Below are 21,544 nucleotides of genomic sequence, written 5' to 3' on the forward strand. Positions count from 1 at the left end.
TCACTTCTCTCCAGCGTGGGTGAATGTCAGAATGTGATTTGACCACTGTCCAAAGGACTCATTCACTGAGGAGTGGTAAGGCCTTCGCCCAACCTGTCTTCTCTGGGAATATACTGCTGCCCGAACTATCATTATTTATTGCCAGGCTTGAACTTGATCTAATTAATTTATTAGGGTCAACATCTAAATATTAGAACTATTTCAGATTAAGTAATTTTTAAGTTATATCCACTTTGGGTACTAGATCAAATTGCAGGTCTCTGCTTCTGGCGTGAGCCTATGTTGAGAGATGATGAAGACACTCTTTGCTTTTCCTTTATGCAAAAGGGGCATTTTCATTCTTTTTGTCATTAGTAAAAGTCAGTGATGAAAGAAGTCTGCATCAGGGGTCCAATTCCTTATGGCCAGTTTCTCTATTCTGTTCCAAGGTTGTTTGTCTCCATATATCAACATTGGTCAGGATTGAAAGTGTGCAAAAATGTTTGAATGAATAAGTAAATATCTTCCACTGGTGACAGGATAAAATACTCCAGTGGTTTTTATTGAAGTACAATACTGAATTATGTTTAATGCATGGTATCTATATGTCACAGGAGTAATCCCATCACTTTTACCTTATAGGTGGGTCTCTTGGGAAGAACTGGAGCAGGGAAGAGTACTTTGTTATCAGCTTTTTTGAGACTACTGAACACTGAAGGAGAAATCCAGATCGATGGTGTGTCTTGGGATTCAATAACTTTGCAACAGTGGAGGAAAGCCTTTGGAGTGATACCACAGGTGAGCAAAAGGACTTAGTCAGAAAAAAAGGCAACTGATTTGCATTTTTTACTGCTATTTGATACTTGTACTCAAGAAATTCACATTACTCTGCAAAATATATTTATTATGCATTGCTGTCTTTTTTTCTCCAGTGCAGTTTTCTCATAGGCAGAAAATATGTCACTAAAAGTTTGGAATTCTCCAGTTCTGATTATTGAAATGTTCATAGCTTTGATAGTGTTTTTCAGAAGACCAAATTTACAGTGGGAACCTTGGGCTTTTGTTTTTAACAGCTCTTTGTTGTTCCTGCTTCAGTGGCCTGACCTCCAAGTTAGCAATCACCAGGTTGAGAAATGCTTTGCAAGACAAAAGATGCTCCTGAAATAACAAACACTTGGAATCATGAGGTGTAGTGGAATTGAAAATAGAAAGTGTAATGATTGTTTTTTGTTCTTTGGATGGAATGAACCATGTCAGATTAGTCTGTAGCTATTTTTTTTTTTTAATGTCACTCTGATTTGGGTCACAAAGGATCTCTAGCCTCACTGCCTTAGTATCATTCTACTAATTAGAATGTTACTGTGTAAGAGCACTTCTTGTATATGAGAGAAATAGCAACAGTTTCAGTTTAAAATGATCTAAATGGAAACCAAGAAATGTCTTTACTGGGACCAAATCTGGACGACATTTACTGTATTTTTGCTGGTATTTTCTCTAGTCTCTCTGGGTATATTCACACTTAATGATCATTTTTCTCCTTTTGTACTAATGGGCCCTGAATCCATTCCACTACCATAGTTCTTTCTAATACTACTCTACTTTTTACACAAAATTAAAATGCCAGGGGCATCTCCAGGTAGACTGACTATAAATCTAGACTGAAAAAAAGGCTCGTATTTCTTAATAGATTACCTTTGTGGAACATTTGCTCCTTTCAACTAATGAGGCACTAAATATTGTAACTGCTCAACTGGTGCTTTTAATTTATTTGTCTAGACTTTGTCATGTTGCCAGAAGCTTTATCCTGGTTGGAGTTTTGAAAACAGTATTGTTTCCTCAGAAAGAAAAAACGGATTGTTAGATGATCTATAGGTAAAGAAACACTGGAAATACAAGTATCCCAAGGTGATAGCATTAGGCAAAATAAAAATGTTGAAAAGCGAAAAAGAACTGGTTGATAGAGAAGTGTTGTTATTCAGTATAACCTAAGTCTTCTGGTCCCATTTTAAATGAAAAATAGTGAATTTTTTGGTTGTTGTTGTTCTTGTTCACACAAATCTGCCCATTAGAATAATTCAAGCTCTAAAAATTAATTTCAATTTCACTGGGAATCCTTTAGTTTATCTACTATGTAGTAGAGAGGCTTCGTGTTATTGCATGTTCAACTTAGGAACATACATATGCAAGACGTGGAAGAAAACCGAGTGGGCCAGAGTTTTGAAAATTCTTTATCTTGCCTTTCTGCCAAAGTGAGTCTCCCAAGCTTGTCTTCCACGCCCCCCCCCCATTTCCACTCTTCTATGGTTTCTAGCATTATATAAACCAAACAAAAAAAAATATGTTCAGAGATGCCTTCAGAAATGCTGGATGATCTTGATATAGATGCTTCTCATATACGTGTTTATGATGCTGGTTTCTGGGGCTGTCTCTCAGTATCACAAAGATGTCTGTAAACAGAATATGCTATTTCTTCTTAGTGACAAATTTTGAACATTATGTGAATGACCAAGAAAGAGCAAGAGGGCAAACGCCTCATATATTTTTGATATCTAAACCAAGAGATGCTTTTCCTAACTTTTCTTTGAAAGTTCAAATTAAGTAATTTTATCTTGTCCTAAAGTTTAAACTTTAAAAAGAAAAAAAAAGGAAGAAGGAATTAAAAATCCAAAGAGAATTATGTTTGTTTGCTTTTCCAGTTTTTTCTTCCTTCCAACTCCCAGACTTTGCAAGGGCATAGTTCTGAAGATCTCTGACACTGAGACATTAGAGATCTCTGTATCAATGGGTCATTTGTTTCCAGACACATGAAACAGGAACTTTGAACAAGAAATTTCCCCTCTTTTTCTCAGAATGATCCTGAGACATCAGCTGTGGAATCATAACATGTCATTAGTTTTGGCAGGTCCTTGCAGGTGTTTTGTTTTGTTTTATTTTATTAATGTTCTTCCCCTCTGTAACTAGACAGCAATCTTAGAGAATGCGCCAGCTTGGAAGACTATTGTGTAAATTTCAAGGAAGAGCCTCCTTTAATTCATTGTGTTACCTGTGAGCTGTGAGGTCACGAAGAGGAGACAATGAGGCTTATCATCAGAGCCCCATTGGTTTAGGCAGTTAGAACAAGATCTGAAATGGTTTATTGGCCTTGAATTTGTGTTAAGCACTTAATTCATAAAAAACAGAAAACATATTTTTAAATGTATTTCTAAATCTTCAGTTACAAGTTTGAAAGGTGACAAACTATTCTGAGGAAACGACTAGGCCTGTTCTTGCAATTAGTCTTTATGATCTGAAAAGAATCTATGTCCACACATAACTCCCACCACAAAGTTGGGGCACTTTTTGCTCTGGGACATATCAAATGGGACCAAAACATGTGTTTGTAGATGTGAATGACAATTCAGCAGTGTAGCAGTTCTCACTCATTTTATGATAATTAACAACTTAATAATTAATTATTAAACTCCTACATGCTTCACATTATAAGTCTGATAGCTTCTGTGGTTATATAAAAGGTATAGATAGCACTTGTCCTTGAAATGTCACAGTGAGGTCCCAATCCAACCTATGAGCTTCAAATGAAAAGTTCAAAATTACACTCATTGTCGTAAGTCAGAGATCAAGGAAGAAAGGGTTTAACCAAAACGATGAATTAAATATAGGTGATTAAATAGAGTCATGGGTCAAGGCATGGGCTAGTTAGCGAATGTGATACGGGTAATTAGGAAAGGCCAGCTCCCAAGCCCTGTTGTTGCTACTCCCCCACATCAGTGATCCTTTCTTTTTTTCTCCTCCCACTGCAATGCCTTCCTCATCTTTTCCCTTACGTCGCTCTGTTATATGAGTCACACAAATTAGACTTTTCAAAGCAACATTCATGTTGTGTGAATTTGGTGTTTTTGACTAATCCCAACATTCCACCCCCACATTCCAGTCCCACATGGGATTTAGAGCGTTGTTTATAAATCTGGCACTTCTAATATATCTTATATTAGAGTAATCCTTGTATTTGTTTAATTTCCACTTAGCAATGTAAATACTTGCAGGTATCCTAGTTAAGAAAGCAAGGTTTAAACACAAAATCATCAACGATTAAAGCAGAGTTGATAAAAGAATGTAATAGAAATGCTAGATAAAACATAGATTTTTTTCTTACTAATTTTTCTGTCCCTTATAGAGTGCATAACACAATAGCTTGCTTGATAAGAATTCAATATGCGTTATTTTGTGCTGAATCACTAAATGCTTGATTTCTTTAACGAGAGATTGTGGTTCCATCAGTATCTGAATTTTAGTCTATGTAATCTTGATTTATCTGTGCATCTGTTTTATTTTCTGTAAAATGAATGTAATGGCAGTAACTAATTCATTGTGTTTTTGTGAGGATTAAATGAGTTAATAACTAGTACTACTCCCTGGCACAGAGTAAGTACAATATGCTGTGTTGTGGTTGTTATTATTATTTACAGTTCCTTGAGCACAAGAAATAATGTCCCCATCTTAGTACTTTATTGGAGGTATGTACCATAGAAGTGAACAAAAGAATATAGTTTCCCAAAGAAAGTGATAGTTAAAGTGGTTCATAAAGGGTCATAAAGCTTGTAGATTTTAGAATGGTTGGGGGCATGAGGATGTTGAGAGGGTATTCCAGGATGCCAGGCAGGGAGATTATGGACAAGTACTAAGATGGGAACTAGAAAAAGTTGAGGGACAAAAGGTCAGAGGAGGTCACAAGTTAGGGAGTATTAGGAAAAAGAAGTTAATACTTGACAAGTGCCAACATGGCTTCACGAGGAATGGGTTGGGCCTTTTTGAGTGAGGAAGAGGCTGGTGAAAGGGTGGTGGAGGACCCTGCTGCTGCTTGCGGCATGGGGTGTAGGTGGCAGGAGAAGCAGGGACATGAGCTAGGAAGCTCTCCAGCTATGAAGTGATGAGTCTGGAGTAAAATGAGGACAGTAGGGGTGGAGTACTGAATTCAAGGGAGGAGAGAAAAATAATTTGTATAGAAGTAGGTATGATGCAATTTTATTCTTTCTGAGCCTAAAAATGTGAAATTTTTGATTATTTGGTCAGACCAGGAAAGTATTTTCTTTTATGCTATCTCTGAAAAAGTATATACTAAAAAGATGTAGTATAAAAAGGTTGTAAGGCATTAAGTAATTTTAGAGGAAACAATAATTTGGATATCTTACATGCAATCATTTATATGCAAAGATATGTAAACATTACAAAATTAATCTGTATTTGTTATAAACCTTAAATATTTTTGACTGAGGAATATTTTGTTCATCTATTTATAGCTACTTTGTTCTAACTAATACATATTCTTGAAAACAAAGCAACACTTTTTCGGAGACAGAGTCTTGCACTGTCACCTAGGCTTGAGTGTGTTACCTTGAACTCCTGGGCTCCAGTGATCCTCCCACCTCAGTCTCTTGGGTAGGTAGATTATAGGCCCGCACTAACATGCCCAACTGTATTAGTCCATCCTTTCATTGCTATAAAGAAATACTGGAAACTGGGTAATTTATGAAGAAAATAAATGTAATTGGCTCATGGTTCTTCAGGCTGTGCAGGAAGCATAGCAGCATCTGCTTCTGAGGAGACCTCAGGAAGTTTTCAATCAATTATGCACTTAATTCATAAAAAACAGAAAAAATATTTTAAAATGTATTTCTAAATCTTCAGTTACAAGTTTGAAAGGTGACAAACTTTCAGCAATCAAAGCAATTCACTACAACAGAAATTAGAAAATTTCATTGACCTTTTAACGGAAGGCAAATAGGGAGCAGGCATGTTACATGACGAATCAGGAGCAAGAGAGAGTGAGGGAGGAGGTGCCACACACTTTGAAATGAGCAGATCTCATGAGAACTGAATCGCTATCATGAGAACAGCACCAAGAGGATGGTGCTATACCATTCATGAGAAATCCACCCCCATGATCCAGTCATCTCCCACCAGGCCCGCCTCCAACATTGGGAATTACAATTCAACATGAGATTTGGGTGGAAACACAGATCCAAACCATACCACCAGCTAATTCAGAGCGGGTCTTACTATGTTGTACAGGCTGGTCTTAAACTCCTGGCCTCAGGTGATCCTCCTGCCTTGGCCTCCCAAAGCACTGAGAATTCAAACATTAGTAACAGTGCCTGGCCAATACTTATTTTTAAACATTCTCTAACATAAACTTAGGATCTTGATTTGTTCACACTGAACAGATTTTTAGTATACAGATTCAATTTATAAGAAAATGTTGCAGACATTGTCAAAAAGGGAGATCCAAACCACTGTGATATTTGTAAGCATTTGGGCCACATTTTGATAGAACTATACATGGAGTGTGTGTGTGTGTGTGTATGGCATTAGATAAATATATATATACACATACACACACACACATATATATACACACATTATTTACCTACCTACCTACTATAGATAGATAGATAGATAGATAGATAGATAGATAGATAGACAGATTTCCATTCTGAGCCAAAGTCAAACAGCTTAAATAAATATATATATACACATACACACACACATACATATATATATACACATTATTTACCTACCTACCTACTATAGATAGATAGATAGATAGATAGACAGATAGATTTCCATTCTGAGCCAAAGTCAAACAGCATTGTACGCTTAAAGAGAAACAGTCACTCTTCCCACTTATGTAATTTATATTACATCCAGTCACCACACTAGCCAAACTGCTTTATTGTTTTTTTGTTTGACATCCAATGCTAAAGCATAATGCCTGTTGCAGTGAAATATACATGAGCAACCCTGAGAACTCCATATAGGCTCATCTGTTACCACTGAGTTGAGTTGAGGAGTCAAGCTGTAGTAAAAAGGTTTGTCACAGGGTGAGTAATGGTGCTCTTATTTTTGTCTGGGTCTCAAGTGCTTTTTATGACGTATATGGCGTTAAATAAATATCAGATATTTGTACATCCTAACTTTCCTATTGGTGAAGTTTCTTAAAAGAGAGATAAAGGGCCATTGTGTGATTGATAGTTTCAGGTATATTTTTTGCTGCAAAATCAGTCCGAGTGTACCACATTGGGCAAACCACTTAACTTCTCAGGGCCTTGACTGTTTCATTTGTAAACCAGAGAAAAGGACTTGGGTGACCTCCAAAGACCTTTCAAATTTAGAGATGAGTTTGTGGAAAGTTCAAACAGTTTATAAAACAGAACTAAGACACCCACTGGCACCCCTGGAAGCAAGAGAGTGCCAGGTACTATTTGTAATACAGGAATGAAATGCCTAATTGTATGAAATTGAATTCTAACTGAACCAGTTTGTTCAGTTAATTTTTTTTTTTCAATTAGAGTACTTACTTCAGTACCTAACACTAGACAGTAAACTGTAGACAAAAGACCTACAGAATTTCTGAATGGTATCAAATTCACCACACTTAAAACTTTGGGATGTCTAATTTCAACCAACAGCTTTCTTTCTTCATAATGTTGAATATATATCTATTTTAGCTAAAATTAATATATATCAATATACTTCAATAGATATTTTATATAAACTTTTAAACTATAGTATTATGAATAAAAGTTAGACCTACCATTTCCCAAGCAATTATAGAGAATGATAAAAATTTTAATGGGTTATTAGTATTATTTCTTTAAAGACTGTGATACTAATAAATATTTGGCCACATTTTAATAGAATTATACATGGTGTGTGTGTGTATATCTATATGGGTGTGCATATATATATATATGGCAGTAGAGAGATATATATATCTATACACATCTAGATAGATATATACATGTATATCTATATATACACACATATCTGTGTGTATATATACATGTGTGTATATATATACATACATATATCTGTACATATATATAGTGTGTATGTGTGTATATATATATTTTTTTTCTGAGCTAAAACAAAATACTAGGTTGTAATAGCTATTCTTTCAGAAAGAAGAAAAACAGCATGTGCTGAACTCTGAGTTTGATGTTTTTGTATTTTACTTCCTATATTTTCATATGAGTCCATTTATTTATTCAGGCAGAATTGATTGAGAATATATTACGAACACAGCTTTTGCTAAGGACAGGGTACACAGCAGTTATGGTCTAGTAGGAGAGATGGATGTTAAAAACAAAATGTTCACAAATGCATGTATAATCTTAATACTCACTATAAGCTATGAAAGCAGAGTATGAGTATTATGAGACCATATGTTGGGAGACCTTATTTGGTATTGAGGATCAGGAAAGATACCCCTGAGGAAGTGATATTTAATTTGAAACCTAAATAAGGCAGTTGTCCATGGAAAGAAGGTAGGGAATGAGATTCCCAGGCAAGGGGAATCCAATGTGTGAAGAAGCTGAGGGAGTGAAGGAAAGCCAGTGTGGTGGCAGGAAGAAAGGGAAGAGAGTGGAGAAGGGTACTAAGTGAGTCAGAGAAGTAGGAGGGGCTAAAACATGTAGGGTCGTGTAGGCCATCTTAAAGGCCTGAGTGTAGTGGAAAACCTTTGAAGGTTTGTTAAAAGGTCAATGAAATGTTCTAATTTCTGTTGTAGTGAATTGCTTTGATTGCTGAATGAGAATGGATGGGAAGAGATGCAAGAGTGAAAGGAAAGAAATTAATTAGGAGGCTCTTGCCTTGCTCCAGATAGGACTGATAATTAATTTTATTTGGGAAGATCAGGGAGAAAGATAAGTCATGAATGACTCCCAGGTTTCTGGATTGAGGAAATGAAGGTACCACACACTGAGATGGTAAGGCCTAGGGGTAGAGTAGCTTTGAGAAGAAAGGTAGCACCTATTTCATAAAACATGGAGGATCAAAGAGGCTCGGTTCCTGTTTGTAGACATACCTTCCAGGCCAGAACTGCATCACTACAACATCTTTGCAAGCCACATTGCCTTTCATAACTCTGTGTCTGTGTTGATGCTGTAACATTTTTGGCCTTCCCCCCACCATCCTCCCGCAGTCCTCCATGATAATGCCATTATTTCATTTCAGTTTGTGTGCTTCCATTGAATGTGTTAAGTCTCCTTGAAAGTTACAATGAAGCTGTAGCCCATATAAAACCCTTCAACTCAGGTCCTGCATAGGAAGAGGAAGCTAATCTCTCCAGGAACTGAGCCTGTGACCAGAGGGATGGATAATTGTCTAAATAAAGAATATGCTGCTGAGCACTGATGGACTCTTTATGCATCCATCAGACTGCTGCTGCCCAACCTTTAATCTTTCCTGAGCTTTAAATAGGAAGGAAAAAATGGTCCACAAAGGACTTGAGCCATTTTGCTGTGGTGATGAGAGGCACAGGTTTAGAGACAAACACTCCTGTGTTTGAATTCCAGCTCCTACTATCTCCTAGCTAAATGACCTTGGACAAGTCACTTACCTTCTCCAATCTGCTGATTCTTCATGTACATAATAGGATTTACCTCATGAGGTTGACATGAAGATTGAAAGAGATAACATATAGAATGAGCCTGTCCCAGGACATGGTTCATAGTAAGTCTGCCATAAATGGGAGCTATGGGTCCCATCCTTTTGGTGGAGATAACTTTTCTGTAGCAGGTAATACATTGATACTTGGTTAACCCTTAAAATTATCATTTCCTGTTCTTTTCTATAATGCTAGAAACCTTTTATTTAAAGAACCACAATATAAAATGAAAAATATATAAAAAACAGCAAATGGCAAAATTCTATCAGCAAGGCTTTTTAACTTTATATACTAAATAAATCCACTTGCTTAAATAATGAACTGACTCAAGTTCTCAGCACTGCTTCTTGTTTAATTCTCTTTAGTTTTTCAGAATTCTCCAATAATGACCTTTGTCTACTCTCTTCAGTTTATTCAGACATTACGTTTATTTATATAGAAGTTTGGAGGTGGATACACAAACATATCCATCACATATCTTATGATCCTATGAGTCATATGCTTATCTCTTATATTCACCTCTGTAAAGCAATGTAAGTACCTTTCAGGAAGGTGATTTTGATGTAGGTTGAGAAATATCAGCATAGGGTTCCTAGCTGACCTCTCTAGAGAGTTCCTGAGACATGTGACAACAACTTTTTCTTTAAGTCATAAGGTATGCCCCAGGGTATGACGTTTCTAACATGACCCCCAGTAAACTTGGCTGACTTGCTGAGGATACTCTCCTGCCTGAGAGACACAGACACCATTAATTGGGGATTGACTTGCCTCTGTGGTTCCTTGTGGACCAGATGGCCACTGAATATTCTCATTTCAAGGCAATTGGTAAAAACTACACTTCAAGAAATTTCATTCTTAATTCCCCTTAATGGATGTTATTAACCAAAGGCAAAAGAAAAAGGGATAAAAAAAAATTCTAAATGTTGGTATCAAAAATATTATTTTCAATTCACCCCTATGCACAGAGAACTAAATATTATTATTGTTATTGCATCGGCATTCCCCAATGAGACAGTGATTTTCTTTTAAGACATTTTAAAATAATATAGGTAGACCTAAGCAGACGGTGATCTGGTAAGTAGATGTCTCAGAGTGATAGCTGTGCAATGCTCCATGCAGGGAATTAGATTGTCATTTTGTTCCTTACCAGGAACATGCATTCAGTTAAGCAAATATTTGACTTCTGCATTTCCACTGATTTCTAAGTTGAGGCTCTCTCTTGTGCCTGTCTGATCAGATAGTAGAGTTTTGCCTTGGTTTATAGATGAGATAAACATGTGTATTTGAATAAGCATAAGTTAAAGAAATTTCAAAATCCCTTAGGAAGCTAGGCTTATCAGAGAAATCCAAAGAAATACATTAACAAACTAGGAATTTGTTCTACCAAGTTAATTATAACTCATAAACTTACAGGTTTTTGTTTTTGTTTTTGTTTTTTTACTTTTTAATTTTATATTACATTTGCTTGTAATAAGGAATCTTACTAGGAATAAAATTTTTTAATATTCTACAATTAACAATTATCTCAATTTATTTATTCTAAAGATATTGGGATTAGAAAAATGTTCACAAGGGACTCCAAATATTGCTGTAATATTTGTTTCTTAAAAGTATGATACAAAGCAGACATGATAAAATATTAAAATTTGAGAGAACTGGATGGTAAGTCCACGGGTGTTTCTTATTTTAAAATATTTTTTCACTTGAAATATTTTACAATACAATAAGGGAAAAATAAAAAGATATATAGGTTATTCATACTTTTTTCTTCTTTTCTTTATTGGTATAGAAAGTATTTATCTTTTCTGGAACATTTAGAAAAAACTTGGATCCCTATGAACAGTGGAGTGATCAAGAAATATGGAAAGTTGCAGATGAGGTAAGGCTGCTAACTGAAATGATTTTGAAAGGGGTAACTCATATCAACACAAATGGTTGATATAACTGACATCATTCTACACCTTTGTGTGCGTGTATGTGTGTGCACAACTTTAAAATGGAGTACCCTAACATACCTGGAGCAACAGGTACTTTTGACTGGACCTACCTGTAACTGAAATGATTTCGAAAGAGGTAACTTATACCAACACAAATGGTTGATATGGCTGAGATCATTCTACACACTTTGTGTGTGTGTATTTCTGTGCACAGCTTTAAAATGGAGTACCCTAACATACCTGGAACAACAGGTACTTTTGACTGGACCTACTTCTCTCCTCAGTAGTAAGGCTCCAACTATCAGGCCCTATCTTGGTCCATTTAGGCTGTTAAAATAAAATACCAAAGACTGAGCTGCTTATAAGCAATCTTTGGAGGCTGAGAAGTCAAAGGTCAAGGTGCCAGCAGGTTTGTTGTCTGGTGAGATCATACTTCCTGGTTTATTGATGGTGCCTTCTTGCTGTGTCCTCATGTAATGGAAGGGGCAAGACCTCTCTGGGGTCTTTTTTACAATGGCACTAATCCCATCATGAGGGCTTTGTGCTCATGACCTAATCACCTCCCACATGTCCCACATTCTAATACTATCACCTTGGGGGTTAGGATTTTAACATATGAATTTGAGGGGGTGGGGGGACACAAATATTTAGACCATAGCATTTCACTCCTGGCTTCCAAAGTTCATGTCTTCTTCACATGCAAAATACATTCATTCCATCCCAATAGCCCCCAAAGTCTTAACTTGTTCCAGCATCAACTTACAAGGCTGAAGTTCAAGGTTTCATCTAAATATCATCTAAATCAGCACAAACAGCTAAATCAGGTAGAGTGGGACTTAAGGTGTGATTCATCTTTAGGCAGATTGCTCTCCAACTATGAAACTGTGAAATCAAACCTATTATGTGCTTTCAAAATAAAATGGTGAAACAGGCACAGGCTAGACAGTCCCATTTCAAAAAAGAGAAATAGAAAAGAAAAAAGGAGTGACAGGTCTCTATAAGTCTAAAACTTTAAGGCTTGAGAATAATTTGTTTTGTTTTGCTCTCCAGGCTTACTGGAGTGGTGTCTCACCTCTGGACACCCTGGGGTGGAGGCTCTATCCTCATGGATTTGAGTGTCTCATTCTTTGTGGCAGGTCTGTGCTCCAATCCCATACCTATGGCTCTCTGAGTGTGCAATTGCATGCCTGGCGGTTCTACTGGTCTGGGATTGCATAGGTGGCCCCGCCTTCATAGCTCCACTGGGCATTGCCCTACTGTGGGCTCTATGTGATGACCTCATCCCTGGGCCTCTACCTGGGCCCTGTGACTCTCTGAGTTCTTGAAATCTAGGTGAAGGCAGCCATCCCCCTACAGTTTTGCTGAGAGTAGTGCATGAGCCCTGGAGTCTGCTAGAGCTACACCTAGGGTGGTGGAGATGCTTGGCAATGGAGTATGGGGAGCTGATGTGGTTTGGGTGTGTCCCCACCCAAATCTTATCTTGAATTATAATCTTCATAATCCCCATGTGTTGAGGGAGGGACCTGGTGAGAGGTGATTGGATCATTGGCGTGGTTTCCTATGCTGTTCATGTGATAGTGAATGAGTTCTCATGAGATCCAATGGTTTTATAAGGCAGTTTTCCCTGCTCTTACACCCTCTCTCTTGCCTGTCACCATGTAAGACATAACTCTTTCTCTTCTGCCATGATTGTAAGTTTCCTGAGGCCTACCCAGCCATGCAGAACTGTGAGTCAATTAAACCTCTTTTCTTTATAAATTACCTAGTCTCTTTATAGCAGTGTGAAAATGGGCTAATACAGGAGCAAACACTACAGTGTGAGGTGGCAATGTAAAGTCTGCAATGAGGTGGCAATGTGAAGTCTGCAGTGTGAGGTGGCATGGGGCAATTGTAGCCCCTCCTTTGAAATCTTTCTGCCCCACCCCAGGCTTCTGTACTCTGAACCTATGATGGGAAAGGCGGCTTGGAAGATCTCTAAATGGCTTTGGAGTCATTCTTCCATTGTCTTGGACTATAAATTCTGGCTTCTGTTTAGGTGGCTGACTAATGTCCCCACTGTCTTAATGCATAGCACCTAGTTTCTGTTGAGATGGCTAGTCCATAGTAATCTCCTTATCAAATTTGGCCACAACCTTTGTATTCTCTCCTGAGAAGGCTTTCTCATCTTTCACAATATGGATAGGCTGAGAATTTTCCAAATTTTGAAGTTCTGCTTCCCTTTTGACCAATAATTCCATTTTGAAGTCATTTCTCATTTTGAATTTTACTATGAGCAGTCAAGAATAACTAAGGTGCTCCTTCAACTTTGCTTGGATATTTCCTCAGTCAAATATTCAATTTCACTGCTTTCATGTTCTGCCTTCCACAAAACCCTAGGACACAAACAGCTCAGCCAAGTTCTTTGACATTTTATAACAAGGATAGCTTTTCCTCCATTGCCCAATAACGTGTTCCTCATTTCCATCTGAAAACCCATCAGATTGGGCCTTTACCATCCATATTTTTGCAAACATTCTGCTCATGACCACTTAGGTATTTGGTAAGAAGACAGTAGCTTTCTCTACAGCTCTCCTCTCCGCAGCCCTCACCAGAATTGCCTTTAACTGTCCATTCACAGCAATGTAGGCCTTTTCTAGCATGTACCTGAAAACTCTTCCAGTCTCTACTTATTACCTGGTTCCAAAGCTGCTTCCACATTGAGTATTTGTTACAGCAGTACCCAGATCCTAGTACCAATATTCTGTCTTAGTCCATTAGGGCTGCTACAACAAAATACCATAGACCAGATGTCTTATAAACAACAGTAAAATTTATTTTCCACAGTTCTGGAGGCTGGGAAGTTCAAAATCTGGTGCCAGCAGATTTTGTGTCTGGTGAAGGCCTGCTTCCTCACAGATGTCTGTGTTCTCACTGTGTTGTTACATGGCAGAAGAGTGGGCAGGCTAGCTCTCTGGGATGTCTTTTATAAGGGCACTAATCCAAATCATGGGTTTAGGGTAGAGCCCTCATGACCTAAATAACCTCCCAAAGGCCCCACCTCCTAATACCATCATCTTTGAAGTTAGGATTTCAATATATGACTTTGGCAGGGGGACAGAAGAGTTCAGTTTATAGCAAACCCATAGATAGCACTACTTTGTCCTTCCGTAATCAATGTGCATCAATGAAACATGAATTAGAAGAGACCCAGGCAACTCCACTACACTGGGATTATTCCCAGTATAAGGTATCATCTCTCCACACCTTCTCATCTACTCCCTATCTGAGTTCTGAAGTTCTCCACTATAAGAAGGAGGCTTTGGTTTGACTTGATATACTTCTCTGGGAAACATAGGTTTAGCACAAAAGAGTGATGCTCATTCTAGAGCACCTGCAAATGACTATAGTTTTCTTTGGAAGTCGCCAGGAATCGTCTGCCTTTGGGTATGTGGCTGTGAGTACTGCCAGGCAAAATACCACATGACCTAGATGAGGCATATGCCATCCTTCGAAGCATTAGGACACTATATAGGAAATATATTAACTAAAATGGAATAAAATTTTCCAAATAACACCTTATGTTTATCCAACAGGTGGTTCATTATAATTGAGGGCATTATACAGAGGAATTTGGTGGGGAGAAGAGCTGGAGAAATTCTCGGTTTCTTTAACAGAATACTCTAGCTATAAACTTATAATTTTAAAAATATAAGCATTATATTAAAGAAAAGGGGAACATAAATTATTTGTTTTATTAAACTTAAGTCCAAAGGTCTGGATTGTGGCAGAAGCAGAATAGGATCAGGGGACCTAAAATGTTCAGCCTCAAAGGTCTTCTTAGAGAACAACTGTATTCCACTATTAGCACTTTTGATCCTTGTAGCCCAATTTCTGTTTATCCCAAATGTTCTTCCCTTTTCTGCCTCCCTTCACAGTGGACCTTGCCAGGAGCTTTGAAATGCCTGTGAGTGTTAAACACTTACCCATTGAGTGCCCAACCTTAACATGCCCCTAATAAAATGTACTTAGATTAACCGTTTTCATTATCAAAGTTTCCTTATTACCCAGCAAACACAGGGGCTTTAAAGAAAACATTAACTAAATTGCAAGTGACACATTTTAAGATCTTTGATGTGACTTCAGAGAATGCACTATAGGAACACAATGCAATGGAAGAGAAACTTGGGAGGGAAGACATTAGCCTTTATGAAATCTGCAAGTATTGCCAAATCAAAATAAAATTTACAGGAAAGCAGGATCATAAGTATAATCTAAAATCTTAGAGCCTGTGGTTATGATTTTAAATACTAATATAATGCAAAACTTTTACCTGTTTAGATTTTTATTTAATCAGTTCATATTTAGATTTATATTTTTACTGTTCTCCTTTTTAATAATTCACTGTTCACAAAGATGATGATATTAGTCTAACTTTAATGTCATGAGCACTTTGAGTAGTAGTGCTGAGTTTTTGTTGAGTAGTAGTGTGCTTTTTTGAGTAGTAGTGATAGGTTTTTGATGAGAAAGCCTGCTAGCAGCATACAAACAAGCAAATATCAGCCTAGAGAAGCAGAAAAGGCATTTGGGTTTCAAAGTCACGAGGCCTAGGCTTTAGTCTAATACAGTTGATAATATAATTTGCCCAAACAGGACATTTTTGGGCGTGTCAGATACTAAACTGGAAGAGGACATTATGACAACAGTGTAAAGCAGGACTTGCCAGGACAAACCAGGATGTATGTCATCTCACTTAGTCCTCTCTGTGTCCTTGCCATGACTAGTATCTCTAGAGGTAAATGAACAGAATAATGACAAATAGCCAAACACCTGAATCTTATCCCAACAGCACCTCCTACATAATTCTCCATTTTCCCAAATGGAAATTAAAAATATATACAGTGACAATTCCAGGCCAAGAAATGCTTTATTTCTAGTTTGGACTTGGCTTCCAACTCCAGTGTAGAATCTTATCCTTGCTGATCTGGACTGCATCTCATGAAGCCATGAGGACTTGTGCCTAGTTACTAGCTGGAGGGCTTAGAACCAAAGCTGGTCCAGACAGCCTCCTTTTTCCTTATTTCCTGGGTCCAGACCTTTACCATGGCACTCTGCCCTGTCATTTGATGGGGGAATTTAAAGCAAGACCAAGGGAAGGAAAGAGAGTTTCTAAGACCTAGAAGTTGGATAGTTTAATTTACCCATCCCAAAACAGCTTAGGCTCAGACAGCTTCTCTCCAAGATTGGTGCCAAACTGAAATTACCAGCTGTGTAGACAAAAGAGAATTTTAAAAGAAACTGAATCCCGAGAGAAAAACAAATAGACTTCTGGCATTGTGGCCCAATAAATTGGTAGGATTGTTGTGACTTTTCAAGTTTACATGTAAAATGGGCCCAGCGCAGTGCCAGGCAAATATAGGTACCAAGTAAAAGTAACTATAATCATGTTTTTTTTAATCTGGACTTTACTTGGTCATCCTTTAAATGGTGTTTGACAGAATCCTAGTTCTTGTCTCACTTTACTTAATTTCCCTGGGAAATTTCATGTGTCCTTTTGGCTTTAACTAATATCTCTATTTTGATGACCTCCATATCTGCCTGTTCCCAGAGCTTTCCATCTGATATCTCAGCGTATGAAAAGCACCTTATGTCTATGATTGTGTTCCTTCCCTGCCCCACCACATACCTGTCCTGTGTTCCTAATTCCACTGAATGACATCCCACCCTCCAGTTTCCCAAAGCCAAGACCTGGGACTCGTCTTTCACTCTCAGGTTCCTCCACGGGTACCCACATGCCACATCCTGTCAATGCTGTCCCTCGGGAGTATCTGGAATATATTCACTTTTCTTCATTTCCACCTGACACCACTATTAACACTTGCATGAATTTCTGAAATAGCTTCCTGGCTCATTTCCTTCATTGACCCCCAACAGTTCATTCTGCTCTTTGCAGCTCTGGTGATCTCTTCAAACCCCACATCTGATCACTTGTTTCTTCCCTTCATATGGCTCCTTAATGCCTTCTGGACTAAGTCCACACTGCTTAAGGTAGCTTACCAGGTCCTTCATGATTTCTTCTTTGTTTGGCTTTCTACACTCACTGCCCAACTTCCCCTTACTTTCCATGATTCAGTTATACTGATGTTCTTTGGTTCTCTAAAGCACATGTGCTTTCTGTTCTGCAGAGGCTTTTTTGTTCACATGCTGTTCTCCACCTGGGAAACTCCCCAGCCCTTCACTGCCTGCTTCTACCGTCTTTCAGGCCTCTCCTTACACATCACTTCTTTCCAAAAATCTGCCTCGACACTCCAGGTCTCAGTTTCTTAGGTGTACCCTATAACTCCACCCCTTTCATAGCATTTCTCACTCTGGCTGGAGATTTACTTTTTAACTTCTCCATGTCCCCTACTGGAGTGGAAGTTCCTGGAGGTCAGGGATTCTATCCTATTCATTGTGGTATTTCCAGGGCCTAGAGTAGTCTTGCACACACGGATGGTATTCAGTAAATATCAGTTGAATGAATAAGGCGTTCTTTCATTTCATATGTAATAAATCATGGAAACAGCCTTATGATTGATACACAGCAGGTATTACCATCCTCACTTTAAAATGAGGACTCAGAGCCTTGAGATGTCTGAGGGCCTCGACTGGGACAGCTGGCAGATGCAGGAACAGAGCTGCATCACCCCTGTGGGCTATCTCAGGGTTGTCTGTAATCTAAGTACAATGTCTGTTGATTTTGGAATGAAGGCTTTTTGGGTAATTGTTTGCTTTTTCAATTACTTATAAAATAGTTTCCATCCTTACTCATTGATAGTAAGGTATTTTAGAAAACAAGCTGAATAGCAGCAATAGTGGCCTCGTAAGTTGAAAATTTACCCTGAAAAATCTACAGAGTAGCAAACAGAGTATCAAAAGGAGTTGACTGTGTCTATTTTTATAACTGTCACTTACAGATTATTCAGTAAAACTGCAATTCACTTTTATGATTTTTTTTTCATGTTTCTCTGTCACAAGAGCAAACTCTTGCTCCATAATAACATTCCAGAGTACGGCAATAGCAAAAGTCAACATTTTGAATCCTTTACAAACTCTTAGACATTTTTTTTTTTTTTAGTTTAACATGTTACAAAACAAAATTTCTTCTTTTTTCACAGCAGTTTGGGAAGTACATACTACTTATTAGCTCATTAGCATGAAGCTGGCAAGTTATTTTTCTTAGAGTTCTTTATATCTACAAACTGTTGATGTTTTTATTTATTTATTTTTAATGCTAGGTTGTAATGAAAATAATTAGAAAACTTTAGATTCCAGTAATTTTGAAGTCTTCTTGGTTTGGACAGGACTGAGCTAAAGTTTGTACATATTTTTTTTAATTTATTGAAAAATGGTTTCTAATGATAGTGTTAACAAGATTATATTGGGGACTGGACTCAGTGGCTCACACTTGTAATCCTAGCACTTTGGGAGCCCAAGGTGGGTGGATCACCTGAGATCAGGAGTTCAAGACCAGCCTGGCCAACATGTAGAAATCCTGTCTCCACTAAAATACAAAAATTAGCTGGGCATGGTGGCAGGCACTGTAATCCCAGCTACTCAGGAGGCCGAGGCAGGAGAATTGCTTGAACCTGGGAGGCGGAGGGTGCAGTGAGCCCACATCGCATCACTGCACTCTAGCCTGGGCAATAGAGCAAGATTCTGTCTCAAAAAAAAAAAAAAAGAAAGAAAGAAAGAAAGGAAAGAAAGAAGAGAAAGAAAGAAAAAAAAAGAAAGAAAAGAAAAGAAAGATTATATTGGGAATATACATGTGTGAGTATGTGTGTGCATATATATACATATTTAAAGGATAAAGGATTCTACTGCCACAGATCACTGAATCAGATGATCTCTAGCAATTTCCTGTTTGTTTGTTTTTTGCCCATAGTGCTTATCTCTTTGAACAGTAATTTTCCACTTACTATTTTTCTCCCCTTTTGGACCATAATTTCCTTTAAGGCAGAGGCTCCTGTTACTCATCTTTGAATCTTGGGTCCGTCAGAGTACCTAGAATTTAATAAACTCTCATTAAGAGCCAGTTGAAGGAATACATGACTAAGCAGTCATTTACATCCGAAAGATCCCTAGGAGAATTCTTATCAGCACATATGATTGGTAACAATAACTTTGTACTTTTCAAAAACAATTACTAATCTATCTTGCTTTCCATTATCTCACCAAAGCCTATTACCATGTCTGGCAGAAAATAGGCACTTAATAAATTTCTTAAATGTTTACTGACTTCAATTTTAAGTTTTATTAACTATGTTGACTTTTCTGTAATGAAGATGATTCTAAAAAGCTTTTCACTATACTTCATAGTGAATGAAACAGTGAGATAGGAATATTGCAAAATATCCCCTGCATTGGTCAGTCTTAGTGTCATTCATTTTAAAAATTCTATTCTCTAAATATTGACAGTTATATATAAATTTATGTAATTATTTACTTCTAATAAAGAATTTCATCTGGGGAAAAACATACTTTGCTCCGCTCTTTGCCACAAGTGCAAAGTCTAAGACAGTCAAACAGCTTTCCTAGTATGGCCTTAGGAAATCAGTGTATGACTAGTGTGAATCTAGAGGGAGCGTACTGCATTCTGACCAAAATCTCCACCCTGTTACTATGGCCATCACTAACTTCACAGTATTGCAGTACTTCCTGCTAATTTAATTCCCAAGGCAACTTGTGAAGGAAAATTTTTACAAAGCTGTTGTCACACAAAGGTAGTGTTTCAGTTACCGAGCCCATGTCCTTGGAGTTGCCCAGGCTCCAATAATACTAATAATTATTGTACTTACCATGTGCCATACTCTGTGGGAGCCGCTTTCCACAAATTATCTCTGGTAATCCTCGTAACAACCCTTTGACATCAATATTATTATTTTCTCCATTTTTTTACATATGAGATAAATGAGACTTAAAATAATGCACCTGATATCATCAGCAAATGAGCCGAAGAGGACAGATTCAAAGCTGACTGTGTTTGACTCTAGAGCTCCAGTCTTTAGCCAGACCTTTTCTTGCTGGTTAATTTGACTGGGAAAAAAAAAAAACCAAAACCTCAAATACTGCTGATTGATCTAAAGTACTATCATTTCTGTCAGTGTTAGGGAACTTTTAATTTTATAATTTGATTTTGTGGGAAATTTATAGCATCTTAAATACTCACGTGCAAAGTGATATGTCTTAGATAACATTTTACAACGGCAGAGCTTAAGCCAGTGCTCATTCATTCATCCTTAAGTTTTGATTCATTTATCATTCATCAAAACTCTGTTTTGTTTGGCCACCCACATTCTAGGAGCTCAGTACCTATTTGATAAATGAATGAATTGTTGAGGTTGACAGTTACCCAGGACTGGCATTAGGAACACAGAGCTGAAGAGCACATTTTTACCCTCAAGAAGCTTACAGTCTAACGAGGGAAACTTGCACAAATTCTACTATCACTAGGTACCTGGTTGAATGCCTTAAGAGATGATCAGGGATATTCAGAAGGATATGTCAGGCTTAGCAATGGCATCACTTGAGAGTATCAAGGTGTTTAGGGAACTACAAGATGTTTGGTGCCGCTGGGAATAAGAGTGAAGAGGGCTCCATTTGGATGCCTCATATACCAGGTGAAAGACCTTAGATTTTATTCCGCCAGGAGGAGAACTACCATAGGATTTAAAACAGAAGTGATATGGTCAAACCTACATCTTTGGAAGATCCCTGGGGTGTTTGTATGGTGCACTCGCAATTTGACTAATTGAGATTTGTAGGATGATGCCTAAGAGATGATGATGACCCAGACTGGGGTCACTGTAATAGAGTTGGTAAGGAGGAAAATGATTTAAAAAGTAATTGGAAGAAGTCTAGGGATCGAGATAAAGATTTGAAAATTATTAGCTTATAGGTGGTCCTCAATTCCCTGAAAATGACTGGGATCTCAGAGGAGAGTCTGGAGAGTTGGAAATGACAAAGACTAATATTCAAGGGGGCAGGAAGAGGGAGAGTTGCTCATACATGACAATAGGAAGAAATGGCCATAGAGTGTGTGGTTTCTCTTAAGCCAAGGAGTAGATGTTTTAAGAAAGAAAAATTCTTGTGGTGTGAAGCAGTAGAGACGACAGATGCACATTAATTTCTTGAGATTTCTAGATGACTAAATAGGCGGATGTTGAAT

At 37.7% G+C, this 21,544-nt stretch overlaps 1 protein-coding gene across 1 annotated transcript in view; it reads left to right on the plus strand.

Moving 5' to 3' along the window:
* CFTR (cystic fibrosis transmembrane conductance regulator) overlaps positions 1–21,544 on the plus strand; it is a 180,560-nt gene that overhangs the window by 153,426 nt on the left and 5,590 nt on the right. Inside the window, exons 23-24 of the mRNA XM_025379291.1 lie at positions 622–777; positions 11,214–11,303. Of these exons, the coding sequence (XP_025235076.1) occupies positions 622–777; positions 11,214–11,303 (246 nt within the window). The remainder of the gene's footprint in view (positions 1–621; positions 778–11,213; positions 11,304–21,544) is intronic.

The sequence above is a fragment of the Theropithecus gelada genome, chromosome 3, assembly GCF_003255815.1.
Source record: "Theropithecus gelada isolate Dixy chromosome 3, Tgel_1.0, whole genome shotgun sequence".
Taxonomy (NCBI): Eukaryota; Metazoa; Chordata; class Mammalia; order Primates; family Cercopithecidae; genus Theropithecus; species Theropithecus gelada.